A 27,578-nucleotide genomic window follows, 5' to 3' on the forward strand; every position below is an offset into this window, starting at 1 on the left:
CTTTTTTTGCCCACAAGAAAACAAGCTTCGATTCCCCGGATTGCTTCCGCATCTAACCGCAAAAATAACGGTGACTTTCTTATTATTTTCCTTTTCATCCATGTGATAGCGATACAATTATAGTTACTAAACTTAGCGGAATGACTTGCTTTCCCCGGAAGACACAGCATCAACCATTTTCCCGAAACTCCGCTGCCTTGCTCCCTTGCTGGTATCATCTGATATCCGCTCGGAATATATTCTATATTGCCTCCATTCTATACCATCGTTATTAAATCCCTACCTTATATACCAACGTCATAGCCCCCGGCATCTGGGAGGTCTAGCCGGACTCACGGGGATGGATAATGGCAATTGTTATCACACGACATCCTTCCCGTTGAGTCTTTAGTCAGAGGTTGCACGAACGGGCGGATAGTTTGTCATATGGAGAAATTGAGGAGGGTCTGGTGCTCGGATTATATGGAGGAATAGGAATGGAACATGGAACATGGAGTGTGGCCAAGTCAAGGTGTTGGTTGGAAGGGTTTTGGGGTGGGCATGTATGCAAAGAATAGAACACTGGTTGAAGAGAACTTGGCTGGGTTGGAGCTATCGCTATTGATTGGATGAGCCGACAAAAACAATAGTTCTTAAATTATAAACTCGAATAATCTCTAAACTAAGTAAACACCATCCCCACAAAAGCCACTGGTTATGGTTACACTTCCACCCCGGAAAGAAGGCACGGGGCCCACACCAGGTGGTAATCAAGCTGCGAGGAAGACCCTGCCTATACCCGAATAGGAATATCCCCCATATGCACATATGCAGGGTTCGGCAGGAATATAGTACATCCCCCGAGGTATCCTTTCCCGCGAGGTACAGAGTAACAACAACATCATAATCATCCAGCCAGGGTCCTGAACGACAAGAATAATCTAGAAAACTTCTATCTAACGATCCACCCTACCAGTCAAGAATGTCTCAGCCAACAGCGTACTGTTCCTGGAATTTAGATCAGATCAGACCTGTCTGTGCTACACATTGAGCCTTAGTTAGCCCAGTAGGGATATCTTCAGGGTATCATTTTATTTCATTGCCCCCGCTCGTTCGACTGATTAATTAGCCTAGGTTAGAAAGGGGCAACGATTGAATAATCCCCCACTGTAGCTTCTGGCAGGATGCGTTGTATGTAACTCTGCATTCGAAGTCGCCGATACATTGCATGTAGTCAGCGCTAATGTTTCGGAACTTGGTTTAGTCGTCTTGGTTTACCGGATCCCGCCTATCATCGGCTGCTGCCCCCAACGACGATACTTCTGGGGCCGGAATCTTGATTCTGGACTTGGCCCTCGTTGGACATGGTGATACTGTCGCAGTCTGATAATCCTGAAAACCCCCCGTGATGACATGAGGGAGTTACTTTTTTTGTTCCGGTGGTTTATCGAAATGGAATTGGATTCAGGATCAGGAGATGAAAAGGGTATATAAGTGTCGATCTATTTGCTTGTTTGATAATTTGTTTCACTGGATCCTTCTTTGGGGGCTCGAAGTTTATGTTACTTATATAATTCCTCTTGCTTTCTTCATCGTCACGACTCGCTCTTGTCTTGCGGTAGTTTATTCAAGGTATTGTGTAAGCCATCATCACACTTCAGTCCATGCACTAAGCTCTCAGAGAAGATGCTGCGAAAACTTCTTTCTTTCGCCCTGGCAGGGCTGTTGATTCCCTGGGCTACTGCAGTCCCAACAGCAACACACTCGTCTCCAACTCCCTCCATTACAACAACTGCCACTGACAAGCTAGTCTTCTGTCATTTCATGGTAAGCACCCCCCACTGCATAGTTAGCGGCCAATCTCAAAATTAACCATCCACGCTATCCTAGATCGGCATCACAAGCAACCGCAACAGCGCAAATGACTACGACGACGACATGAAACGCGCCAAAGCACTAGGCATCGACGCCTTCGCGCTCAACATCGGCGTAGACCCCTACACAGACACGCAGCTCAACTTCGCCTACGAGTCCGCCGCCAGAAACGGCATGAAGGTGTTCATATCCTTCGACTTTAACTGGTACAACACGGGCCAGGGCAGCACAGTCGGCGCCAAGGTCAAGCAGTATGCGAGTCTGCCTGCGCAGCTGAAAGTCGACGGCAAGGTATTTGTGTCAAGCTTTGCGGGCGACGGCGTCGATGTCAATGCGATCAAGTCTGCTGCGGGACAGGATCTGTTCTTTGCGCCGAATTTCCATCCCGGCACGGGTGATTTCAGCGCTGTACAGGGCGCTCTGAATTGGATGGCTTGGCCGAATAATGGGGATAATAAGGCTCCCACGCCCAGTCAAAATATCTCTGTTGCGGATGGGGATCAGGCGTATATTAATGCGTTGCAGGGGAAACCCTATATTGCACGTAAGTCTTCCACCCTCTTTTATGATGGATATCAGCCTAATAGATTGTTGTTTGTCAAAGCCGCTTCGGCATGGTTCTCGACTCATTTCGGCGCCGAAGTCTCCTACAGCAAGAACTGGGTCTTCCCCTCAGATCTGCTCTGGTACGACCGCTGGCGCGACATCCTCAAGCTGAGCCCGCGCTTCGTCGAGATCATCACCTGGAACGACTACGGCGAGTCGCACTATATCGGCCCGTTGTCCTCGCCGCACACAGACGACGGGGCGTCCAAATGGGTGATGGACATGCCCCATGATGGATGGCTGCAGATGTCCAAACCATTCATTGCAGCATACAAGGCCGGGGACTCGTCTCCCCTGAAATACATCACCAACGAGGAGCTGGTGTACTGGTACCGGCCGACGCCCAAGAACGTCAACTGCGACTCCACCGACACCACGACCGAGGGCAACCCGAACAACAGCAGCGGGAACTTCTTCCGCGGCCGACCCAACGGGGCGGACTCGATGGCCGACGCGGTGTTTGTGGTTTCTTTGCTTCAGACCCCCGCGAACGTCGTGGTGCAATCCGGTAACCAGGCGCCCGTAACTTTCGCCGCGCCCGCGGGGATCAATGCCTTCACGGTGCCAATGGGGGTTGGGGCGCAGAAATTTGCCGTCACGCGCGGCAATAACCAGACGGTGCTGGCGGGCACGAGCCTCAAGAACATCGTGGACTCGTGCATTTGCGGGATTTACAACTTCAACGCCTATGTGGGGACACTCCCCGCGCCGGCGGCGATCGACCGACTCCAGCCGGCTGGGCTAGCCAGCCTGTCGGAGGGCTTGCGGGCGCCCTGCCCGACGAACACGTTGGGGGCGTAGGGTCAGGGTCAGCTGGTCACTGAGACATGGTCGAGTGTATGAGTACGAACATTCTTCTCTCCATTGTTTAGTTAGTTCCGAGGTAGTGGCTCCGTAGTTAGGTTTAGAATGAAAGAAGCAAAGAGACCCGAGTGGTGCTTATCGGGAACTAGAATCCTTTATCTGCTCACCGACTCTTTTTTTGTTTGGTTGTCTTTATTGACTCGCCCTTATTATTAGTATTATTCTTCCTGTGAGACCCCAAAACGGCTCATCGCGTGCTTCTCTGCTGAGCCCGTCGGATTGCAGGGAAGAAGAGAAAGACCCGCGCAACATGGCCTGACCGTATATCTACACAGGATCCTTCTACTCGTGACTCTTGCTTGTCTTCGGTCGTCATGGCTCGCATCAAGCAGGGCGTCTTTTCATGGGAGGATGTGCTGGCCCAGCGGTACCAGAGTGAGTACCCATCTGTCGTTCGCTTCTATCTTTCTTTTCTAATGGACTTTCCAGGCAACAAACCCCCGCCGCTCCCCCGCACGCCTCGGACACCATCTCCGCCGCAGCCTCAACCCCAGAGTCGCCTGCTCGCCCGATTATCGCCAGAGCTGCGGCTCATGATCTGGGAGTTTGTTCTCGGCGGACACAAACTGCACATCATCCAGCGCTGTGGCCAGCGACTAGGACATGTCGTCTGCCCCGACGAAGAGAGCTGCGAGGTCTGTCATGGGAACGGCATTGCGCAGCCTGTGAAAGAGGCCGGTTCGGTCTTGTCGAGACCCGGCCGGGATATTATCCTCGCGCTGCCATTGGCATGTAGACAATTGTATGTACCACCCGCCTTTCTCTCTTGGGTTCCTGGAAATACAGTGTATACCCGGGTACATACTGACTGGCCTTCCTAAGGTACTCCGAAAGCATCCACCTCCTCTACACCCTGAACACCTTCGAATTCAGCATCCCCTGGACCCTTCCCTACTTCCGTCCCACCATCCCCCGCGCCCACTGGTCCTCCATCCGCGCCGTCGAGCTGCGCTGGTCCTTCCCAGGCCACTGGCTACCCAGCAAAGACCCAGTGCGCGCGGTATACGTATCAGCCGGACGGGCCCAGTGGCTCGAAACATGTCGCACACTGGCAAGACTGCCAGCCCTTAAGTCGTTCGTGCTCGTGCTGGCGAGTACATGGTTCTGCGAGCCTGTGGAGAAACTGGCTGTGTTTCTGGACCCATTGAAAAACATACTCTCTCATAAACATCCATACACCCCGATCTACGGATTTATGGATGAAACAACGTCCTGTAGCGAGGAGGAACTATTACTACTTGATTCAGATGAGGAGCATGACTCGGACTCCAGCGCGAGTGGGAGCGGGAGTTGTGGATGGCGATCGTCGCCTTCGTCTTTGGCTTCTTTGTCGTCGTTATCGCTTGACGATACTCCAAGCAAAAATGAGGATCTGCGCTGCTGCAACAATGATCCGCTCTGCATATGGGAGCTCCGCCTGCAGGGCCAGTCATACTATGAGCGTGAGCTCAAGGATGTGGAGGAGGATTTGCAGCGGAGAGGTATTGGGTGCTGGATTTCCGCGGTGTGATTAACTTGGCAATGTACTGTATTTTTTTCTTTCGGGTCGGCAATAGCATGACATGTTGCGGTTCATCCCACTATCAGCAGAGCCGCGAGCGCGAGACACTGCCTAGTTAGTGAAAGGGCCAACGCAGGGCAATCGGCGTCAGTATTGGTGCCCCGAACTATCTTTTCCACCAGCCTTATTCAGGCCTATTTGCTGTGACTCTGAGCTTTTGCCCCTTTCTGAGAGGGAAAACGTCAACTGCTAAAATACCACGCGTTCTGCTTGAAACGGTTTCTACGGGTGCACTTTTGTACATGAATCCATAGCTTAGCACGCCCCCATACCCATTTGGAGGTTCTGGGGTCATTGGCAGATACTACCGAAATCAATATCAGATCCTTCGATCAACAAAATGCCGATACATAATTTTATTTATGTCTGTCTGGATATTCCATAAATACCACAAGATCTGCATACCGCAGATATGTAGCGTGGAATCCAAGAATGCGGAGAAGCATCTCTAAGCAATGTCCCAGCGAGACGGTGGCATCTGTGCGTGGATGATCGGCCCTATCGTTGTCACCTTGCCTAATTTGTTGCAGCGGTGGATTCTCTCTATTCCTTACTCCTTCTGTACTTGTCCTTGGGCTTGAACTTTATTTGCAGAGTATGTATCCCATCCCAAGGAGGAGGTACGTACAACTAGAAGAAGGCAAATCACATATTCCATCCAATTGCCTACTACCAATACCTCATGACTGTTAGGACAACAGTCCATAATCAATCAACTATCTCCAGCATGAAACAATGGATCAATAATTCCACTCAATTGATACCTATAGTACATACAGGACGTACATAGATCCTTGGCAATCCCTTCCTTACTTACACTACACTAACTACATAGGTTAGGTAGTTAGTTAGCTAGTCCCTGAACTAGGTAACCTAATTTACCTTAATTATATCTGGCCCTTAGCGAGGGCTGATATACCAACAACCAAGGGGGTAAAAAGCCACAAGCTTAAGGCAAGACCAGACCCTGGCCCACTTTTTACCAAAAATATCTCCTCTGGCCTGGAGATGAATTATTAATGGGCCCGTGCCCCCATCCGCCTTACGCACGCTCGCACGCTTGTGTCTCCACTGGGCTTGCCAAGGCTTTCTTTGTTTTGAAAAGCTTTGGGCTGGCTTGGGCTGTGGCTGTGGTTTTGGGGGGGGGGAGTACGTGTTCGTCCTACCAGCTTACCAGAAGTATTTACATATGTACAAGAGGGATGAAGTACATGTAGTTTAGGATATTTAAGAATACATTCACTCATTTGAGTCCAGCCTTAGATAGCTATACTCCTACTCGTAAGCAATCTTGGAAGATACAAAGGAAGGATTCACCTGACTCGCTCCCGTATGATACCGTAAGTCCAGACCCACATCTACAGCAGGGATTTTGACGCTAAAGAAACATCGCGGGGAAAGATCGCACATCATAATCAAACGGGGTATTTTTGGGTCGTTATGCACGGTATGGATTCAGGCGGAAAGATTCAAGGCAAAAAAAATTAAATGTATTATGGTATCTTGGATAAGAATACCTATAGATTAAGAAGAGAAGTGAAAGTGAAGGCAAGGGAAGAAGATTAAGGACAGGAGACACAACGTCAATCCATGGATTGAGTATGTGCCAGACAAAAAAGGAAAGAAATGGTGTAAACCGTGTCTCGTCTCGTACAAGCATATGCCATGTCGTCTTTGGCATAAAGGAGAATCGAATCATCACCACTGGCGCCGTGCGAAATAATCATGCCCAAGAAGCCGTTTTTTCATGATGCGATTTCCGTGTAATCCCATAAAGAAAGAGAGAAATAGAAAAGAAAATGGTGTTGAGAATCGTGGTCGGTATGAGTGTCAGGTTTTGGCTCGTGTGAGCTGCGTTAATTGCAAGGTCTTGAGTCGAAAGCCATGATTCTTTGTGTTTCATGGCGGTCGCATGCCGAGGACAACGGGTTGAAGTTGGCCTGATGGACCGGAGCGGCCATTGCTCGGCCAATGCTCTTACCGGAAATATCAGCGGCCCGAGTCGTGGGGCCGAATGTCTGCACGGATAGTGATCGAGTGAGTGCACAAGTGTCAGACATGGCTGGTCTTCTCTGGAATCGGTGTCCAGAGAGGTGGGTAGACCGCGTGGTATGCGCGTCCCAGGTAGGTGACGGGAAGGTTAGAAAAATATCCAATACCCCAGTCGAGAATCATCGTCCATCGGGGCCCCGATCGGGGCCCGAGTTGCCCGAGTTTCTCTGTCGCGTGTTGAGCCACTCGGCCGTGGCCTCCTGGCGCGAACCAGGATGTTTGTCATCGGTGCGGTCGCCCCGGCCACCACCCACGAGGCTGCGCGGAAGCAGTTTGTTGATCTCGGCCGCCAAAGCCGCAACCATGTAGCCTCGGAGTTCGCGCTCCTCGCGTTCGTCCTCCTTCATCAACCGGCGCTGATCCGCCTTGGACATATTCTCCCGGCGTTTTCGGCGGATCTCGTGAATCGACCAGACCACAACCTCCTCCGGGGCTCGTGTGCGCGGGCTTCCATGGCGGGCAGGGCTGCGAACGTAGCGGCGGGTGACATCGGTGGCTCCGTCGATCGAAAAAGCAACGCAGTACGAGATGGGTCTACCCCAGCCTTCCGTGTACAGTCTGGGCTGGTCCCAAGCCCCCTCGCAGGCATCGACATGCACCCATCGTCGCTGGTGCTCGGAATACACCTCGGTCCAGACGTGATCCTCCGAGTTCCACACCCAGCGCACACGGCCTCCGACTGCGCGGCAGAGCATGCTGAAGCAATTGGCCCACTCGCCAACTCGGCCTCGTCGGGTCTGGAGGAGTTGCCAGACATCGGAATAACGTGGAAATCGCTCGAATGCGCCGCAGCTCGGCTCGGAGCAGCGGTAGAGCTCAACGCGGGATGCTCCCCGGGCGGTCTCGTCGGGTGTCGGGGGTGTCATGCCTTGTGCGATCGTGGGCATGTGGCATTGGGAGCATGGCGGGTTGTTGACGAATTGAAAGAACGATCGCTTGAACCAGCTGTCCCGAAAATTAGCACACGAAATGACAAGACCCAAAAAAAAAAACCCCACCTTAACAAAGCACGGATCACACAGTCCTGATATCCCCATTCTGGTTTGCCTCCTACGCTGGCAGCCTGAGCCTGGAGAATCTGACTTTCCTCCTCTGCCTCCGAGTACAGTCGATCGAGGGGGATCAGACACAGGGCCTCGTCGAGGAGGCCCGGGTTTTCGTATTTGGTCGGTGTCACGGACAAGCCTTTCAGCAGATTATAGAATTTCAACGATGCCGCATCTTGTGGCGGAGAGGGCATGATGGGAAGGCCCCGGAGAGCAGGTGATGAAGCCGTTTGCTGAGCTGAGCGAGTGGGCGTGCCCGTCGCGGATGCTGGTGGTGGTGGTGGCGCCCGGGAGGGATGAGGCGGCGTCGACGGGCTGGAGGGCGCAGGCGTGACGGATCGCGACCGGGCCTGTTCATGGAGACGATTGAATCGCTTGGTGCGCATCAGTTGCTCGAACTCGCGGGTGAGGGACGAAGCATCGTAGGTCGGGGGCGGCGAAGCCCGCTGGGGTCTGCCGTCCGCCATGGTCGGTCGAGGAGGTCCTCAGGACGGGATCGGATCCAGGGTCGGGAGTAATGGCTGGTCGAGTCCCTGGGGAGGTGAAAAGAGGTTGAAGGGGAGGGATGGTTGGGGAAATAATAGTGAATGATAGGGGAGGGACCAGAAGGAGGGAAAGACAAGAGTGCTAAGCAACGGCGTACGCGGTATTACGAGCGTCGTCAGCGCCTTGCCCCATTCACCGAGAGCGCCAAGCCGCGTATCGTCGTACGCGTACAGACTGGCCGGGCGTGACGTGGCCTGCGCGGAAAGAGCTGCGACTGATGGATCTCGTGGTCTCCTACGGTTGTTGGTCCTTCTCTCCTACCCTCTCCTCCCTTCCTCTCCCTCTACTTCCTGTCTTTCCTCCCGAGTTCCTCTGTCTGGCCTTCCCTCCGTCGACTCTTCACATAGCGGAGACGCGCAAGCGTCCGTCTTGGCGCCTCGCACCGATCGGGCCAGAGCCTCGCTGGACCCACCCACGCTAGTCCGTTTCCAGCGGGGCTGACATCCTCTCTGTCCAGGGGGCTTGGCGAATGGTCCGGAATGGATGTGCCTGTCGATCCGTGACAGTAAGGATTGCGCAACGGGTGCGATCGATGGCGTGGGCTCACTAATATTAATGTAACAATACAGCCAGCAGTAAACGTCGAATTGCCAGGAGGCATCGTCAGTTGATCCATTCATCGAGTAAGTTTACTGTAACCACCTTCGCGATTCACGGGATATAGTATAGTCTCGTCAGGATTTTGAAATATGTACTCTATTTTGACTTTAAATCCCTGCGTCGTCGCTTAGTATTGCCAACTCGGAGTGAGAGTGAGGATCAAAAGCCACAATGACGAGATTTTCGGCTTCGTCCCGCCAGAGACCAGTGTATGATGGTCAACTGGCTGTTGACCCCATACGGACTAACTAGTGCTTCCACACCCGGGGCTAGCGTTGTTGGACACCTACACATGCGAATAGTCACGAGGCAGAGTAGAGTCAGACTTAAAAACCCACTCGACTGTTGGGCATCTCGATGGCTGCCTCAGTGAGATACCTTGAATCAACATTATTCGTTCACTGGCATTATAAATAGGTAAATAAAACAAGTGAGCGAACATACCCAAAGTATTACGGGAAACCAGATTAGATATATATATTCTCACTCAGTCCACCCTCAACCCCATTAACCGCCTCCAGTTAATCACACTCTTGTTACACTCGCAGCATGACAAGGCATCGTCGAAAGGATCAACTAACTTCTCTTATAAGGGGAGCCTTAATTTCAATAGCGTACCCTAGGAGCAGCGTAATCCATACCCGTGTAAGGGTCCAAATCGGCAATGGAAACTGAGAAATCGCCCCAAATTCCCTCTGCCGCCGACTACTATGTAAAGCAGGGAAATACTTGTTCATAGAGGGGTCAACCTTACCAGTAGAATCAAACCGATAAAGATATTTGATTGATAATACTACTCCACAGCACCAGATCTTTGTTCATTCAATCTACTTTCCGGCACTTTTATTATTATTGCTGTCTTCCCCACTCGGTGATAACTTCGGAGTTTGCCGGGAGTTTGGTCGAGTGGTTTAAGACGTTAGATTTAAGATAAGGCATCCTATCTTTATCCCTAATGACGAAAGTCTCAGGGGTTCGAATCCCCTAGCTCCCAGTCTTTTTTTGTTTTTAGTTACTCTCATAACTACAATCGACCTACAGAGAAATATTACAAACAATGAAATAGATAAATAAATAAAAGGGGTGGGATAGTGCTTGTTATTCTACTGGTATTAGCCCTCACAGATACTATCCCATAGCAAACAGCTTCATCTTCCTGTGAACCTATCACTGTGACTGACGTCAACCCTCCCCCACCCCATCATCTGACAGACAACCGACGCGGCTTTCCTCCCCTACCGACACCATCGCTTTCAGACCTCGAAGCCCAGCCCTAAGTCCTCCAATCATGTACCAGCCAACGGCCCTGGACGCGCACCACAGTTACCGATGTAGCGATGTAGTAGCTTGGCACTCACCCGCGAAGCCACCATGACGACGAGAAGACCTCATATCATGCCGTATACGTATCTCGCGTCAGCGGGAGGAACCCCCGCAGCTGATAGCTCCAGTGGGATAGACCCAGTCTGACTGAACCTCGGGCCAATCCGAGGAAGGGCCGAGTAATTCATTAGGAGTAAATCTCGATACATGCTGGACTCGAAGGCCGGGATATCATCGAATTCAGTAGTGGTGTATGACACTACAGGCCTAGAACACGTCATATGAGGTAGAGACTCCATTGTCAGATAGATAAGCGAACTCCTATGAGGCTCTATTAACCACCTCAGTTTCTCAGCTTGCAAATAGCCTGTAGAGATTTAGGCAAATTCGACATATGTGTGAAGGGCCAAGTCTTTAGGAGAATAGAATGCATTTCAACGAGAATGATATCAGGGTTGAGCAAAAGGGAAACCAAAACAAGGAAGGAAGCTACTAGTTAGTACAATCGTACCTTGTACATGTGATATTCGTACTCGTATTCATACTTCCAACAGCAGAATGACCCTGAAGCGAATTTAATGAAATGGAATGATTAAAAATCCCGTAGCTATGATAACATAACTAAGTATGAGTTGAAGCACCGCCGAACAGTCCCAGAACCAGAGCCAGTCCCGAATGAATTGAGAATAGAACAGAACATAAACTTGCACGGGGAGCCATGACCTTTGGGAGCAGCGAGAAAGAGAGGCTGATGGGATGACCGGGTAACAGAAAGAAACAAAAGAGAGCATGAATCGTAAGATGCAAAATATGCGTCCATGTTACAAAGTACCTTTGCGCTTTACTGCATGTATGATAGGGAGGAACAAACGGAGACAGAGACAGACAGACAATCGAGGCAATCCAATTCACCCCCCAACGTCCGCATTCCGACTATCATCTTTTGGCGCGGACTCGGACTCGGTGCCCGTCGAGACAAGCGTCGGCGCGACCCGGCGCTTCTTCGGCTGTTGTGCGGCACCCGACTCCGCATTTTTGCAGTCCTCCTTCTCTGCGTCGCTGGCAGTTCGGATATCGCGTTTCCCTAACACACTACTGCTGGCGCTGGTCGTGTTAGCAGCGCCGCCTGTTGGACCGGCGGACATGGGGGTTTGTGGTGGCGTGGTGAGAGGGAGTGCGGCGGGCTGGGCCGAGTGCGTTGCTGTCACCAGTGGGACAGACCCGAGTGTTGGGGTTGGGTTGTTGAACATTGTGGTACTTTGTAATGTAGATTGTGGCGTTGCCACTGAGCTGGCCGAGTTGGACCGCGTAGGACTGGCGGGTCGAGCTTGGGATGTGCTGGGTGCAGCAGGCCCTGCGGACCCGGTACTGGTTGATGGCGCATGGTGGCTCGTTTTGATTGGGGATGGGACGTGTGTTGGTGTTGGCAGAGGGGTGATGGTCGCAGACGAATGAGCCGAGCTGACAGGGTGGTGAGCTGTCGAGGTCGACCCCGTATACAGCTGGCCCAGTTCCCCGGGCGCGAAGGAGAGAGCAGAGCAGAATCCATCGGAGGAGCTCATGATCAATGTCAAACCGTCATTAGACCTACCGGAGGTTAGCAGAGGATACAAAAGAACATGACCTGCCAGACTTACCAGGTAAGATCGGTAAAGGTAGCAAAATGCAGGTTGCTCACAACACAAAGCGGAGTTTGCTGTTGCGTATCATAGACAAGGACAGCATCTTGCGTGGCCACGGCATATACTACACGGTAGGGAAGCGCAAAGACCGGAGTCATAGAGCTTTGGCTGGCGTCACTGCCCTGGTTTTCAGGTTTCGGTGACTTGGAGGCCTCGCCAGCAGCCGGAGCTGATGACGGAGGCTGCTCCTTCGGGGGCTGATTTGAACCTGTCGGAACAACGGAATCAGGTAATGGAGGGAACATATCCTCCCCAGACGACGTATCTAGGGTAATGTTTTTAACAGGCTGAGCGTTCTGCTTCAGTGTGTACTGCACCGGCGAGCATTTGACGGCCACAGATGGTTTCTTGTGACCAGGAAGGTGGGCGATGGGCGGTTTGCCGAAGCCCGCTCGCGTGTAGACATAGACGGTATTGATGATCTCGTCCGTGGTCTTCGCCGGGTCTGTAGCTGACGCGTGGAGGGTCTTGAACTGGCCAGCCGGCGTAAACAGCAGGCTCCCGTCGGGGGTGAATGTCAATCGCCGGAAGAAGGACGTAAACGTCTCATTTGCGTAAAGATTGGCGTTCTTGACCGCGAGCCCACCCCAAAGGCTCGGAGACGAAATGTCCAGCGGTTTCACCGCAGGCAACGGCAATGACGGGGCTGGTGAGGCCGAGCGTCGGATCGATGGAGACGAGCCAAACGATGAACGCCGGCTGTGCGACACGGGAGGAGGGTCCATCGGCAAATGCGAAGCCATTGGAGTTCCCGGAGTCGAAGGAGCAGGAGATGCAATGGCAATGGAGCTGGTTGTGCTTGGTGGAGGTCTGTTTGTCATATCTGGGGGTGCTGGGCTGCTGGAGGAGATGCGTTTGCCCGGCAGGTCCATCTTGAGAATCTTCCCGTGCGACGTCAAGGTGAACTGTCCGTCCTTTGTTTTCAGGCTGTAGATGTGCACGGAGCGGTCGGAGGACTGTGTTGCAACAAATTCATTGAGCGGATCCCAGGCCACGCCTTGTACGTAGTGAGAGTGTTCTGCGATCTGCCGTACCATTTGCCCTGGGAGTTAACGTCAGCAACCACAATTCCCGACACACAGAAACCAACCAACCTGTCTGGGCATTATAGATTCGAGCGATATTATCCATGCTCCCCGTGATGATGAACACCCCATCCGGGGACCAGGCCAAGTCGTAGATCTCCGCGCCGGACGAGCGGCACATATGTTTCACGCGCCATGTCTCTTTATCGTCTGAGGGATCCTCGCCCAGCGCTTGCGTCTGTAGTTCTGAGGGCACCCAGAGCAAGACATTGCCGTCGTCTCCGGCCGATGCCAGCATCTCACCTGCACTCGTTTTAGTTCCGGTCCTGTTGGAGCGGGCAAGACCTCCTACCTTTCGGACTGAACCGGACCACATTGACCGCTTGTGTGTGCTTTATTAGAGTACTCAGATAGGTGACCTTGCGTTCCTCGCCGGTCGACTCGACTCTCCAAATCTGTAGCGCTGTGTCAGACGGGATGGATGTTCGATCGGGACGGGGTGTCAAGGAGGACATACTCGAACATTGTTGTCACTAGAAACGAGGTTGTCAGTAAAGCCCTGCGAGACTTCCGAGTCCATCTGAACACTTACTTTCCAGCCGTAGCTAGACGGCCCTTGCCATTGGGGTCGAAATGGACGGAATAGATCGGGGCATTGTCGTTGTGCCATGAGATGAGCAGCGGTGCGGCCCTCATGGTGAGCACCACAGCTCAATGAGCTGATCTGGAGAATCTCAGGAGATTATAATCCTGGTGAGGTCACGAGGGAGACTGAAGAGTGCGAGGTTTCAGCCAGATGTGAGGGATCAAAGGGTCGGAAGGTTGGAGGTCCGTGAGACTGCTTGGGGCCAGTCCAGGAGGATGGAAGCGGGTAGCGTAGGGGAGTGGGAGGTCACGACGGGCCGAAGAGGGAAGAAGGGAATCCCAAGGGTTGAGTTGGTTGGGTGAGAGAGAAAGAAGGCAAGGTGGTTGGTCGAGTCGTGTCTGGGCGACGCGACCGGCGATCGTGAACCACTAAGTAAAAACTTAGAACTACTGAAGAAAAGACTGGAGCCACCAACGCCTGATATCTATCCTACAGAGTCAAGAAAATATAATACACCCGAATTACGACACCCATTTCCCAATCGTCTCCCCAAACCAGCTCGAGGCCTTCTCCCGCCGCTTATTGCGGGCCTCCTCCTGCGACTTCATGAACGGACTGGCCTCCTGCATGTAGATCTTCTGCTGGTCCAACTGCGCCTGGTGCGCCCGGATCTCCAGCTCCCGCTCATGCGGTGTCAGCTTTTCCAGCGGCTTGGATGGCTTGAATCCGGCAGGGATGGCCTCCTCGCCAGTCCGTTGATCTGGCTGGAAGAGCGATGTGAGCGGCGGCGGCTCCATGCCCGCGGCCTTGCACTCCTCGACCCGCTTCTCGTAGTCGAGCATCTGGTGGTAGAGTTTGTCGGCATGCATCTGGATTTGCTCTTCCCGGTCTGCATCATATGTAAAGGACGAGGCGTAGCCCAGGGCCTGGAGGAATTTCTGTCGGCCGTTAGTCTTGTCCCAAGGTCGGCCGAAGCGGTAGCACTCACGCTCTGCGTCTGGAAACAGCGGGAAAAGGTCTGATTCTCCGCCGCACACATGGTCAGTCGGGCCTCGATCTGTTTGCGCCAGTTGCCCGTCTGGAAGCAGTAGGTAAGGGCCTCGTGCTCCAGCGCGCAGTTCTCCATCGCCGCCCGCTGCACAGTGTCCCCACGCTCCTTGTACTTCTCAATCACCTTCGAGGCCCCGCGGACCCCGGCACTCTCGTCAACATCGACCGGTGGCTTGTAAGTCTTCCATAGATGAGCATAGCGGCCATCCGGATAGAGAGAGGCGGAGGGAGCGGTGGGTTGGGAGGCTTGGTCGGCGGATGGTGATGGTTCTGGCGCGGATGGCTCGGGGGGCGGCTTCACGCCAGCAGGCACATATTTATCGGGGGATTCTTGCTCGAGATATTGGCGCAGACCCGGATCGAGCTTCTTGACCGGGTCATTTTTGGCCGAGTCCCAAAACCAGCCCATGGCGTTGTGGCACTTGGGGGAGGGAGTTGTAGAACAAAAATGGATCATCGGCTCCGGTCGCAGCAGAACCCAGTCGGTCTGATCTCTCTTGACAATCAACTCCCCCATCAACACACGACGCGTCCACCTCGCCGTTCCTCCACCATGGCTTCCAGTATGTTTTGATTTGATTTGCCCTGGATGAATGATTGTTCTAGCTAACACTATAACTACACAGCGCGCCAGGAACGGCAGCTGATGCGGCAGCGCGGTGCTGGGTACGCGCATCCAAGACCCCGCGACACAACACAGCTGACAGCGAGAGCAGGACGCGCAAAGCCAAGGAAGTTGACTTTGGCTTCTCGTTTGGAGGTCCGGCAATCGACGAGCCTTCAGTTGTAGAGGCACCTGGGCCTGCGCATCCACCGCAAGCGACGCCGCCCGCAGAATCCCAACGAGCCACTCGGCGCACGCCAGGCAGCGCGCGTAATCATCTTCCAGAGAGACCCTCGACGTACGATCTACCTGTGGACGACCTGCCGGAACAGACGCGGAGTGTGAAACGGAGACGGATTAGTATGTTGCATGGCTGAGCATGAATGTTGTGATCGTGTATTGACCCGCTTAAAGACCCTCCGAGTACAGACACAACGACGCGACAGAGCCCTGCACGATCGAAAACTGGTACTTCATCAACTCAGGAGTCCCGCAAATCCAACACAAGAGCTAGCCCGAGCCACGCCCCAGAAGCTGTAGCGACGAATCCGCCCCAAACAGCCCCGACGAAGCATCAACCACCCTCTTCTCAAACCAATGGCGCGGATTCAGCCTCAACCCCTCTCCAAGAAACCCAACCAAGTGTTCAGTCACCGACAAAGACGAAGCAAACACGCGGCAGGCCGCGCAAGAGTCAATCACCCAATACTGGACCCCAAGCCAAGGCTCTACAGGATACAACCTCATCGCCAAAGCGCACTCGACAAACCCCAAATTCGCAATCGAAGGCAGGACCCTCGCGAAGGCGCAGTGATTCAGAGCCACGACCCCAGGCCGCAACTGAGGCAAATGCCGAGACGAACAGGACGACTCGCGACCCTAAAGCTGGTGCAGCAACCGTGACGGAAGGAAAGAAGCCGAGGGGTCGTCCGCCGCGCACAGTCGACGGTGACGATTCCACACAAACCGCGGAGGACGTGGCACGCGAGCAGGAGACATCCAAACCCAAACGTGGTCGTGGCCGACCATCAACTTCGGGCAAGGCCCGCGAGTCTCTATCTCGACCAGAAGCTCCTACTAAGCCAACCCCAACTCCAGCCGAATCATCCGCACCTAAGGGCCGGGGTCGAAAGTCAACATCGAAAAAGGCTGTCGAGGAGCCCGTTCCCTCGCCGGAGCCCGAGACCCACGCGGAATCCTCCGCGCCCAAACGCGGCAGACCATCTGGCAAGAAAGCCAACCGCGCACCAGAGCCCGAGCCGGAAGAAGAACGAGTAGAAGACGACCGCTCCGAGGCACCACGGCGCCCAGCCCGGTCACCCCGCGGGGAAACCGTTCCCATCACAGTCCACCGGCTAGCTAATGCATCTGCATGGGGAGGAACAGACTCGCCCGTCGACGAAGAGGAAGAATCCGCCGACGAGCTCTCCACCCTCCAAAAGACCAAACTGCCCAACCGTGGCGGCGTCAACCCCGCCGACGTGCTCAGCCAGATCTGTCGCGAGACGCTGGAGAAGACGCTCGCGACGCTGAAGACGGGGATCGCAAACGAGACAAACGCCACCCGCCGCGCTGAGTGGACCCGCAAACGCAAAGCCGTCGAAGCCTTCGGCTCAGAGCTTGACGGCCGGCTTCTGGACCTGAGCGAGATGCTCGACAGCAACTTCATGCTCGGCGTCCAGCTCAAAAAGTCCAAGCGCGAGATGTTGGACTTGCGCAGCCATCTGTACCGTGTCCGCAAGGAGCGCGAGGCAGTCGCGCTGCAGATGGACGCCGTGCGCGCGAAGCACATGGAAGAGGAGAATGCGAAATCGGTATGTTTCTTTTATCCGCTCCTTTCTTGGAGCATACTTCTGACTGACTATCTGATACAAGACCCGCACGGCGATCAACAACTCGCTGCATACTCTCGAGCTGGCTCTCGACCGGACCCAGCAGCGCGCTACAACAACATCTACGAACCTCTCCCCCTCGCCCGCCGACGTGGAATTCATGCTCCGCGCCGTCGCAGACGATGTTAGCTGTCTGGCTCCCGGGGCGCAGGGCGGACTATTGACCCAGATGCGGGCGTTCAATGCGCAGCTTGAAGCGACGGCGCGCCGGTTGGAGAGCTGAGGAGGACATGTGATTGTATGGAGTCAATGATGGAGTGGAGTGTTTATTTCCAGGGGTTTCTGTTCATGATACCATAGCGACCCAGATGTGCGTAGTACTTTTTCTTGTCGAATGGATATACCTCAAGCTCGGCCGAAGATGCACTTCTTCCTAGTTACACAGACGGGATAATGTCCTTCGGAGTTAAGACGTATCTCACGGCTGACATCAGAGGTTCACGTACAACGTGCCCGTGAGAAGACTGCAGAACCGCTCCCATACTTGCCTGTGTTATCTACGTGCGCCCCTATTCCCGTCTGCCAAGCGTGCCTTAACCTGAAGTGGCAGGTGTACCTCAGTTAGCCCCGGACTCGGGTAGATAGGGTGACTGATAAGATATCGACAATCTGATGCCGGATAAGATGTCGACGATAGGGTGGCTGATAAGATATCGACGACACACCCGTCGATGTCGTATGCGGGGAAGGAACACCACGTTTTGTCACCCAGGGCCAATCGGCATTTCACAATCTCTTGGAATTCTAGAGATTTACCAAATGGAGTCAGCAGGTCCGCTGCGCAGTGCTCTGCGGATAGCTATTGCCGATGTCGCTGTCCTTGGCATTCAACTAGCTTCGGCAGAAGCTTAGCCCCGAGAGATTGCCAGAAGAGACTTCATTGTTTGGTTGGATGAAAAGTTCATGTCTCATGCGATTGATTGTCTGCATGCTTAACTGGAGCCAAATGGACTGTTGCCCCAGTATCTAGGCTGATGCTTTCAATTGTGTTCTGCCGGTGCGTTGTTTTCCAGGCAAAGGGAGTCGGGTAATCCGCGATCCCCAGGCTATCCTATCTCGAGATGGACCCTTTAGCCTGTTCTATTTCGCCATTTCTTCCTGGATCTAGTCCGATGTGCGTCAGATATGTCGGTATGAGCCGACTAGAAACATTCTGTACCTTTGGATATCCACCTGGGGTCGCTTAGGAGAGGCACGGCACGATTGTACGCTAGGGTTCGGTTATATTGATTTCTACTGATAAGGATGTGTTGACTTGTACCTGCAGACCTATCAATACAGGTTCCGGTATCAAACTAGACGAGCGTCTGGAAATATAAATATCCTGGGTGAAGCTTCGTTTCCACTGCTCATACCAGCTTCGAGCCTTTGTGAATATCTCAATCGTCATCACAATGGCTGTCCGTCCTTCAGTGGCCCTCCTTGGAGCCATTGCTCTGGCTTCATCTTCCCAAGCCATTGCCCTTCCCAGCGCAAAGATATCTCTTTCTATCCCCGGGACTGTTGAGATAGATGGACTGAGCAATATTTACGTGGACTACCATTCCCCCGTGGATGGCCATTTCGCCATTCATTATGGAAGCTGTGATATGTCTTCGTCTCATCCTTCTCTGGCTTACCACGAGGTCGGCTCGACCTACATTGGAAACCACCATCTGGCACGTCGACACCTGGACTGGGAGGATCAACGGCCCAGTCGGTTTGTTTGGATCACTCCCAATGACATTCAGGGTGAGGGCTGTCTCCATGCGTACTCGGACAATGAATGGATTGGCTCTTCTTCCCCAATTAATGTGGTCTCCAAGAAGGCCAAGCGTGCGCATGACATCTCCATCGACCTGGCAGACATTTCGGATGTCGAGGGGCCCTGGTTCGATGGTGTCGCTTACCTGAAAGCGAAGGAGCCCAGCAAGAAATTCGTGGCGAAGGCCAAAGAGAAGGAGATCGGTATCTTGGGAGGTGGTATGTCTGGATTGATGACATCGGTATGTAAACGTCTTTTTTCAATGCCAAGCCCGTTTAGAAAGCATCTTACTGACTGTTCATCAGCTGCTTCTGGACTCGGTCGGAATCAAGAACTGGAAGATCATCGAATCATCCGGCCGCGTCGGCGGACGAATCCACACTAGCTATCTTAATAACACCCGCCCGGACCAGTACCAGTATCAGGAAATGGGGCCGATGCGCTTTCCTGTCAATATCACTTACGCGGGAACGGATGAGGTTATCGAAATCCAAGACCACAAGATGGTCTTCCAGCTGGCGGACTACGTGAACAAACTTAACCACCATAAGCCAGATCTGGAAGTGAACTTCATCGAATGGATCCAAAGCGCTGCCAACGACCCGGTCAGTACAGATAAGCGCCGACCAGATGGCACTGTTCCTGGAAATGCCGAAGTGCAAGCCAACAAGAGCCTCGAATCCACCCCAGAGCCGATGACCAAGGCTGCTGCACCTTATGCCGCCAAGGTCGAAGAATGGTTGTCTCTGAGCAAGAAGAACCTCACCGAGATGGCTACTAATGTGTTCAAGGCGCATAAGAAGGCTGTGGATGCGGGTTACTTGGGCTGGTCGGAGTCCAACTACCTGAGATATTACCTTGGGGCCAACGTCAACATCACCGATGAAGTGGACTCCTTGGCCGATAGCTATGATAGCTGGCTCTACGATAATACCTACTTCTCTGCCACGCAGTGGAAGACGATCGATAAGGGTTTGAGCAGCTTGCCAATGGCCATCACCCCCCTGGTCGAGGACCGGACTCTCTTCTACAGCGTGGTCAACCGCATGGACTGGGATGAAGACAAGGAGAAGATGACGGTGTACTACCGGCCCCGCAACGATTCCTGGGCTGAGAGCAAGACCAAGGAATTCGACTACGTCGTTACTGCCGTTCCTTTCACTCGAGTCAGGCTCTGGCAGTATCCCCCATACTCCCTGGTTCTCAACAATGCGATCCAAACCTACGGATATGAATCTGCGTGCAAGGTGGCTCTGCTATATAAGACACGTTTCTGGGAACATATGGAGTATCCCATTATTGGAGGCTGCGGATCCGTCAACATCACCGGTATCGGCAGCATCTGCTACCCTTCATACAACATCAATGGCACCGGGCCCGGTGTCCTCTTAGCCTCATATGAAGAGGGTGCTGGGGCCCTAGCTACCACGGCCTTCAGTGAAAGCGACCACATTGCTTTCGTCCAGCGTGCAATGATCGATGTCCACGGCGAGGTCGCCAAGGAGCAATACACTGGCATCTATGACCGTGTCTGCTGGGCGACCATGCCTGACCAGGGTGCTTCCTGGGCCGCTCCCGATGCTGGCCAGCAGGAACTGTATATTCCTGCTTTCTTCCAGACCGAGATGAATACTGTGTTTGTTGGAGAGCACACCAGCTACACCCACGCCTGGATCTTCAGCGCCTTGGAGAGCGCGGTCCGCGGCACCACGCAGCTGTTGCTGGACATGGGATTGGTCGATGAAGCTAAGCAAGTCACCAATCAGTGGATGGCGCGGTGGATCAGTGTCTAATTGGATTCTTCCCCTTCGCTGTATTCCAAAGGTAGATAATGAATCTAATGAATATAGCCGAAAGATTCGGTGCCACATGCAAGTAGACTAACTAGTCTTACCCTCGTATACATATCGGCTTGTACCCGTCTAGTTCTATAGTATGGTGTTATAACCCGGGTTTGAATATCAGACTAATTGCTGGTCGTCTCTATATCCGACCTGTGATGCTTCTCATCCTATGTGCTATGCTCGCCGAGGTCACGGGATATACGCAGTTCCGTCGTCCTTGCATTGAAGGGGGTCATGACACCCCGCGTCTATCCAGGCCTAGCCATTACACTGGTTGGTTTAACTTTCATGGCTACACAAGGCCCGAATGCCATTATGGGAATGGTAGATGCTACCATAGGCTTTCATAGGTGGAATCTTACGGTAAAGATTTTGGGTGTAGGTGTAGGCCCTAATTGTCCTGAATAGGAAGGCTAAGTTTGCGCATAAAATTCTTTGGCTGGATAATTTTACATTCATCTACATATATACCCTGGATTCCAAAACCCTGGATCAGCCACAATGAAGTTAGCATAGCCTGTGTTATTGACTATGTCGGCACAAGAACCAGAATCTATCACTGCTTTCTACGAAAGAGTACATTGTCAAAAATACCTCATTCTTCTGGTGCGTAGGGTAGGAGCATAAATTCTCAAATTAGCGGGTACCATTATACGTAAATCCCTTATACGATGATTCTCTAACTGTTAAAAAACTCACGGCGCCCCTACCATTCTATTTCTTTGTTATTTTATACTTCCTGCTTTTCTCCGGTTGAATGACGGCGAGTTTGCAACCATCAAATTTTTCTCATAATCTTAAGCTTTTTGTCAATATGAGGACCGTCTATCGCCTTCCTGTGGCCCTGATGCTACTCGTTTCGTGCGTGCAAGCTCAAAGTCCTGCTCGCCCAAACGATCTCGACTTCACTGTAGCCCAAGCCGAGAAGCATAACTGCGACCAGGACTGTCAGCAGAACCTGCGAAAATTCGAGGAATTAGACCGTCAGGTCTTTGGCAATATTCCCTTCGACTATGAGTTTTACAAAACTGCTGCCAACTTCACGGGCTCTCGGCCTGGGGACCTGTTGAAGCTTGAGCAGCAGAATGCATCTGCATACGATATACCCCCTGGGACGTCGTTGTGGTATATGCAATACACATCTGTCGGAGTTGGTGGAGAGAAGGTACCGGCGACTGCCTTTATTGCACTTCCCTACACAGAGGTTCCAAAGCACAAAACCCGTCTGGTCGCATATGCCCATGGAACTATTGGGGTTGTCCCTGCCTGCGCTGCATCGTCATCTTACAACGGATTCGACTATCACTCCTGGCAGCTTCTCACAGGCCCCGGATATGCTGTGGTCGCTACAGATTATGCGGGCCTGGGAAACAACTATACTTCTCATAAGTATGGTAATCCAGTCCTCAACTCCGAGGATACTTACTTTTCGGTCGTTGCTGCTCGGAAGGCCTTCCCAGGAGTCTTCACCGATGAATGGGCCTCTGTCGGTCATTCCCAAGGAGCTGGAACTGTTTGGGGACTGAGTGAAAACCCTCGTGTCGCTACTCAGGAAAGCGGCGAGTACCTAGGAGGAGTTGCCATCGCTCCTAGTTCCAGATTGAATGATCTTCTCACCGCTGTACCGCTTAATGTGGGATGGGGCTTTGGCAACTTGATCGTGAACATATTCCAAGCTTTGAAGTTCCCGATACAGCCGGTCGTTCTCACCCCAGCTGCCATGGCCCGTTATCCACTTATGGATGAACTTCAGCTTTGCGACACCGCTCAAGCCGAATTACATGCAGATCTTCCGAATCACGGCATTGTGGACTTCACGCCCGCTATACTCGCACACAATCATGAAGCTTATATCGCATTCCAAAACAAGTACGGCGCGGCCACCGGCAGAAAAGGATACAAGGAACTTCTCGTCATTCAGTCAATCGATGACGAGATTGTGAATGTTACTGCTACAAAGGAGGCGTACGAATATACATGCAGCATTGGGAACATCGTTCACTTGAGTTTATATCCGGGCCTTGACCACGATGATTCTGTTGCCGCCTCAGCCCCAGAGTGGCTACAATGGCTCGACAACAAGTTCATGAATTGGAGAACTCCAGTTGAGCACAAATGTGTAATGGAGACGAGGGTTCTGTTGACCGATGCTTTGAGCTGATTCAATCTTGCAAACTTCAAGGCCTTCGGCTTACAGGTTGCTCCTGCCTCTTCTTTCCTCGTCTGTTGCGAATGGTTTCTTTTAACTCAGCTTCTAGGCTACAATTTGAGGAAGACTTATGCTTAATCTCTGCCATAATTAATTGAATTCTACCTTTGATCACAATTATCAAACGTCATTTTTCTTGATCTATGGTCTGCTCTCTCTTGTGTCAACCTTAGCTGTGTAAATGCTGGGACCTAACTCTCAAACGGCATCTGCGGTTCTTGCTGAAAACAAGTATGAACTTCCTAGCCCAATATGTTAGCAGTGGTGGTAACCTTGTTGTCTTGATTGAGATAGTCATGTCACGTTAACAGCTCATCGGCGCACATCTCCAAGCAGGCTTTCTGCTTTTTCTTCTTCTTCTTCTTTTCTCCTGAACTTCTCTAACCAGAGTTCTCTCACAGTATCCTTTGTTATAGCTCCTCTACAACTAGGGTGCATGTTGGTCTGTGTCTGGGTCAAAGATGTTACAACAGAACGTTAACCCTTGACACGAGTAGTTACTACCCTACCTTAATTTTTCTAGCCATTATAGAAGAATGGGGCATTTCTGTTCAATCCCCTTCTTCCACTCCCACGAAACAGAAAATGAACTGCCTACAAGATTAATATATGGTATCTCTTTTAGCCTTTTGGGGACTTTGGAATCTAGGGTGGTACGTAGACAAAATATTACCTAAAATATCCAGCCAAAGTATTCATTTAAGTAAAACCAGCCATGCTATAAGCAGCAATTTTGGAAATGAAGGATATGAGGCAAGACTTCATTGACGGAATCCTAGGGTAGCGTCTACCATTCCGGTAATGGAATTCCTCGCGTAACCATAAAATCTAAACCATCTAGCCAATGGTCGAAAGAAAATTTACGCCTTTAAATGCTTCAACAAAATGGAACCGGTAAGCGATGGTCGTTGTAAGTACTACAGAAGTAGTACTGAAAATTATAAAAATCCATTCAACGTTGTGTCGTAAAGAACCGAGTTTAATTGATACAATCGCTTTCACAAATTCTAAAGTCGACAGGAACTGATATTTATTCTTGTCAGATACCACCCTCTTCGCCATCCAATCCACAATGTATCGCCAGTTAATTTCAATTGCTATTCTTTCCTACAGTGGAATTGCCGCTGCCATCGACCTCACCCTTACACAACGACTCATGCTTGCGCCAAGTCGCCATGCCAGATACGAGTTGCTGAAGGATGAGGATTTCCTCTTCGACTTCGGCAATGGTCCCAGCAGCGAACTTGTTAACGGGGGATAACTCGTTGATGCGACAAGCGAGACCTTCCCTGCCTTGGTTGGCCAAGGTGTTGGAATGGCTATCGGTATCTTGGGCCCTTGCGGGTTTAATACCCCCCATGTACATGTTGGAGGTACCGAATTCAACATTGCGCTCAACGGAACATTGGTTTCGTTCTTAGCGCTTGAACCCCCGGCCACAAACTCTAGTGCTACTCCAAGGGTAATCAACCTGACCATCGATACTCTCCAGGCTACCATCTTTCCTCAAGGCTCAACCCATATGGAGCTCAACCCCAGCTGCGAAACCCGCGCATTCGTCGCCGCGTTTGGCACGGATGATTTTGGTCGGACTCAGCAGTTTGATGCTCTTTTCTCCGTGCCCGACGATGTACTCGAAGACAGCCTCGGCGGTGCACTCAGTTCCTCTCAGATCGACAAAGTCCGGAGCAAGATTCCTGGACCTATTATGAAGAGCATCAGTCAATGCAGAGCCAGGTGTGGGATTTCACCCAGGTGATAGCACGGCTTTGGAAACGGCCATTGTCACAACATGTTGACGCAGTTTGCCATTCACTGGCTGCCTGATATGCTTTCTCGGATTAGCCCTCACCGAATCTTATTTCTATCTCTCTCTGTTTGTCCGTTTCTTTCTCTGAGGAATTTACTTCTTGTTTGTTCTTTTGTGAAGCACCTTGAAGAGCCCGATCAATGCCGTTCAGTTGCGATATCCCATTACGTGCTCATCTTCACTATCCACAGACTTTCTGACTAGGCTTTCCTTCCCTGTCTTCTGGAACCACTTACTGGTCGAGTTTATTTTCTCCAGCTTCAAGTACGGAAGCTCGACAAGAAAATTACGTCCATAGTATCTTTTTCAATACGTTTTTCTACAATTGATCTCGCATCTACCGGGGATGACGTAATCATATAGGAAACCAGCGCTGGCCTTTGAACAATCTCTGAGCAGTCCTCATAAAAGTGGCGGCAGCTAAGATAAAAAAGTCCCACCCGGCAGAGGAAATATGGTACCTGGGTAACCAAAAATAAAGTATCCGACGCATCTGACTAATTCGCCCGACGGCCGACTGAGTTACAAATCAGGTGGAGTTCCAAGGGTTTCCAGAAAAGCTTGTTAAATTTAGGGATGATGTATAAAACGTACCTGCATGGTAGGCGCATCACTCTTGAAGAACCCCTGTCTCGCCAATTGAGCTTTTCTTCTCTTCTTCCTGATCATCCTCAACTTGTCAATTGTCAATTGGTCTCTAGCAACTCTCTCTCTCTCAAGTCAAACCATCACAATCCGCGACATCACCGCCACCATCACAATGACAAAACTTTTCACCCCCCTCCCCGTGGGCCGCATGCAACTCACCAACCGCCTCGCCATGCCACCAATGACCCGCCTCCGCGCCGATGACACACACACGCCCCTCCCAATAATGAAAGACTACTACGCCCAACGCGCCTCCGAGCCAGGAACATTACTCATCACCGAGGGCACATTCATCGCCCCACAAGCAGGCGGGATCCCAAACGTCCCCGGCATCTGGAGCTCCGCGCAGATCGCAGCATGGAAAGAGATCACCGACGCAGTGCACGCGCAGGGCTCGTATATCTACCTCCAGCTGTGGGCGCTAGGCCGCGCCGCGAATTCGGACGTTTTGAAGGCTGAGAATTCCCAATTTGAGGTTGTTTCTGCCAGTGCGACCAAGTTGAGTGCGGAGAGTTCCCCTGCGCACGCGCTGAGCGAGTCCGAGATCCGCGAATATATCGAACTCTACGCGCAGGCGGCGCGGAATGCTGTCGCCGCGGGATTCGACGGTGTCGAGATCCACGGCGCGAATGGGTACTTGATTGACCAGTTCAGTCAGGACATGACCAATACCCGCACCGATAACTGGGGCGGCAGCATCGAGAACCGATCTCGCTTCGCGATCGAGGTCACCCGCGCCGTGAGCGATGCCATCGGCGCAGACCGCACGGCCATCCGATTCAGTCCCTGGAGCACGTTCCAGGGGATGCGCATGGCGGAACCGGAGGGTCAATTCTCCTATCTTGCGCAGAAGATGGCAGAGCTGAAGCTTGCGTTCGTCCATCTTGTTGAGCCGCGCATCTGTGGAAACACGGAGGTCGAAGGTACCGCCGAGACCCAGAAAGAGAGCCTGGATTTCTTCTTGCGTGCCTACGCCGGTGCTAGTCCCGTCGTTATTGCAGGCGGGTACCAGTCGGACTCGGCACGTGAGGCTGTTGATATTAAGTATAAGGACTACGACGTGCTTATTGGGATTGGGAGGCCGTGGATCGCTAATCCGGACTTGCCGTTCCGGGTTAAGCACGGCGTTCCCCTTGTGCCGTATCAGCGCGAGTTCTTTTATATCCCCAAGGATCCGAAGGGCTATGTTGATTATGAGTTTAGTAAGGAGTTTGAGGCTGCGAGGGCTGCTACAGCGGCGGCGGCTTGAGCGGGTGGCATTCAGTGCATAATGGTGCGATGTTGTCTTTATAGCTTAGAGGCGTTTTGTATAGATGTTATAGAAATAGAGTATGTTAATCATCAACGAGATTGGCGCGTAGGCCCGATTGATTGTACTGGGTTAATAACACTCATACCATACTTGATCCTTGGTTGGCGAGTGGCTTGTCTTTCAAATAAATGTAGCGGTGGTAGGGTGATGGTGTAGATTCGACTAGAATTGAGTAATGAGCCCTAAATACAGTTCGTAGGTTTTTTAAGTCTGCCCAGCATACCTTCCCGAGCACCATCCCCATCCACTTCAATCACTAGCTCCTAGTCATCGAGACCACATGCCTCTACACAGCATTCAACCAATCTCTCCCTTAGATACTGTGCGGGGTTGATAGCTACCTACAGCCAAGCCAAATTCACCTTCCTGTTACGGTCTAACCGCACCGATAGCCGAGCCTGTCAGTCTCTGTTGATCGTCTATCTCCTCAGAATCACACAAGCGCTGCACTCCCATTCAGATCGGGACATGGCGAAGTCGGCCGCTAACCAATCACGGAGTTTTCGCATGCGATATGAGCGGAACAAGCCGCGCCTCCGCTCGCTACGAGTGGCTGGCCCCCGGATAAAGCTCCGCTCGGCTTTTTTTTGCGGGGAGTTTGTTATCAATGGAATTTGGTAGCGGCTCCTTCGCTGAGGGGGAAATTATTATTATTGCTATGTCTAAAATCATTTTATTATAAGGAGGCGGGGTGATGCACCAGGACGAAGGTTGTCGCTG

At 52.2% G+C, this 27,578-nt stretch overlaps 11 protein-coding genes across 11 annotated transcripts; 7 read left to right on the top strand and 4 right to left on the bottom strand.

The window, feature by feature from the left end:
- Positions 1-1,665: 1,665 nt before the first annotated feature.
- Positions 1,666-3,261, top strand: N7474_009979 (glycoside hydrolase family 71 protein; the record flags this gene model as incomplete). Its single annotated transcript, XM_057201389.1, has 2 exons — positions 1,666-1,806; positions 1,870-3,261. The coding sequence occupies 2 exons, from the start codon at positions 1,666-1,668 to the stop codon at positions 3,259-3,261; spliced, it is 1,533 nt and encodes a 510-aa protein (XP_057049376.1).
- A 377-nt stretch (positions 3,262-3,638) lies between these two features.
- Positions 3,639-4,834, top strand: N7474_009980 (uncharacterized protein; the record flags this gene model as incomplete). The annotated part of the gene is made up of 3 exons (XM_057201390.1): positions 3,639-3,699; positions 3,754-4,066; positions 4,147-4,834. The coding sequence occupies 3 exons, from the start codon at positions 3,639-3,641 to the stop codon at positions 4,832-4,834; spliced, it is 1,062 nt and encodes a 353-aa protein (XP_057049377.1).
- A 2,222-nt stretch (positions 4,835-7,056) lies between these two features.
- Positions 7,057-8,450, bottom strand: png1 (peptide-N4-(N-acetyl-beta-glucosaminyl)asparagine amidase; the record flags this gene model as incomplete). Its single annotated transcript, XM_057201391.1, has 2 exons — positions 7,057-7,882; positions 7,936-8,450. 2 exons carry the CDS (start codon positions 8,448-8,450, stop codon positions 7,057-7,059), a joined length of 1,341 nt encoding a protein of 446 aa, XP_057049378.1.
- Positions 8,451-8,812: 362 nt separating this feature from the next.
- Positions 8,813-10,502, bottom strand: N7474_009982 (uncharacterized protein; the record flags this gene model as incomplete). The annotated part of the gene is made up of 2 exons (XM_057201392.1): positions 8,813-9,018; positions 10,457-10,502. 2 exons carry the CDS (start codon positions 10,500-10,502, stop codon positions 8,813-8,815), a joined length of 252 nt encoding a protein of 83 aa, XP_057049379.1.
- Positions 10,503-11,360: 858 nt separating this feature from the next.
- Positions 11,361-13,855, bottom strand: N7474_009983 (uncharacterized protein; the record flags this gene model as incomplete). Its single annotated transcript, XM_057201393.1, has 6 exons — positions 11,361-12,039; positions 12,090-13,176; positions 13,229-13,462; positions 13,512-13,614; positions 13,677-13,692; positions 13,752-13,855. The coding sequence occupies 6 exons, from the start codon at positions 13,853-13,855 to the stop codon at positions 11,361-11,363; spliced, it is 2,223 nt and encodes a 740-aa protein (XP_057049380.1).
- A 411-nt stretch (positions 13,856-14,266) lies between these two features.
- On the bottom strand, positions 14,267-15,204 carry N7474_009984 (uncharacterized protein; the record flags this gene model as incomplete). Its single annotated transcript, XM_057201394.1, has 2 exons — positions 14,267-14,683; positions 14,734-15,204. 2 exons carry the CDS (start codon positions 15,202-15,204, stop codon positions 14,267-14,269), a joined length of 888 nt encoding a protein of 295 aa, XP_057049381.1.
- A 144-nt stretch (positions 15,205-15,348) lies between these two features.
- N7474_009985 (uncharacterized protein) lies at positions 15,349-17,514 on the top strand (the record flags this gene model as incomplete). The annotated part of the gene is made up of 5 exons (XM_057201395.1): positions 15,349-15,358; positions 15,422-15,461; positions 15,512-15,759; positions 15,814-17,213; positions 17,275-17,514. 5 exons carry the CDS (start codon positions 15,349-15,351, stop codon positions 17,512-17,514), a joined length of 1,938 nt encoding a protein of 645 aa, XP_057049382.1.
- Positions 17,515-18,685: 1,171 nt separating this feature from the next.
- N7474_009986 (flavin monoamine oxidase family protein) lies at positions 18,686-20,828 on the top strand (the record flags this gene model as incomplete). The annotated part of the gene is made up of 2 exons (XM_057201396.1): positions 18,686-19,276; positions 19,341-20,828. 2 exons carry the CDS (start codon positions 18,686-18,688, stop codon positions 20,826-20,828), a joined length of 2,079 nt encoding a protein of 692 aa, XP_057049383.1.
- An 865-nt stretch (positions 20,829-21,693) lies between these two features.
- N7474_009987 (putative secretory lipase) lies at positions 21,694-23,040 on the top strand (the record flags this gene model as incomplete). The annotated part of the gene is made up of 1 exon (XM_057201397.1): positions 21,694-23,040. One exon carries the CDS (start codon positions 21,694-21,696, stop codon positions 23,038-23,040), a length of 1,347 nt encoding a protein of 448 aa, XP_057049384.1.
- An 892-nt stretch (positions 23,041-23,932) lies between these two features.
- Positions 23,933-24,847, top strand: N7474_009988 (spherulin-1A; the record flags this gene model as incomplete). Its single annotated transcript, XM_057201398.1, has 3 exons — positions 23,933-23,982; positions 24,202-24,317; positions 24,396-24,847. The coding sequence occupies 3 exons, from the start codon at positions 23,933-23,935 to the stop codon at positions 24,845-24,847; spliced, it is 618 nt and encodes a 205-aa protein (XP_057049385.1).
- An 811-nt stretch (positions 24,848-25,658) lies between these two features.
- Positions 25,659-26,795, top strand: N7474_009989 (alkene reductase; the record flags this gene model as incomplete). Its single annotated transcript, XM_057201399.1, has 1 exon — positions 25,659-26,795. The coding sequence occupies one exon, from the start codon at positions 25,659-25,661 to the stop codon at positions 26,793-26,795; it is 1,137 nt and encodes a 378-aa protein (XP_057049386.1).
- Positions 26,796-27,578: the final 783 nt, after the last annotated feature.

Source organism: Penicillium riverlandense (genome assembly GCF_028828495.1).
Source record: "Penicillium riverlandense strain IBT 135883 chromosome Unknown utg000008l_segment0_segment0, whole genome shotgun sequence".
NCBI classification, from domain to species: domain Eukaryota; kingdom Fungi; phylum Ascomycota; class Eurotiomycetes; order Eurotiales; family Aspergillaceae; genus Penicillium; species Penicillium riverlandense.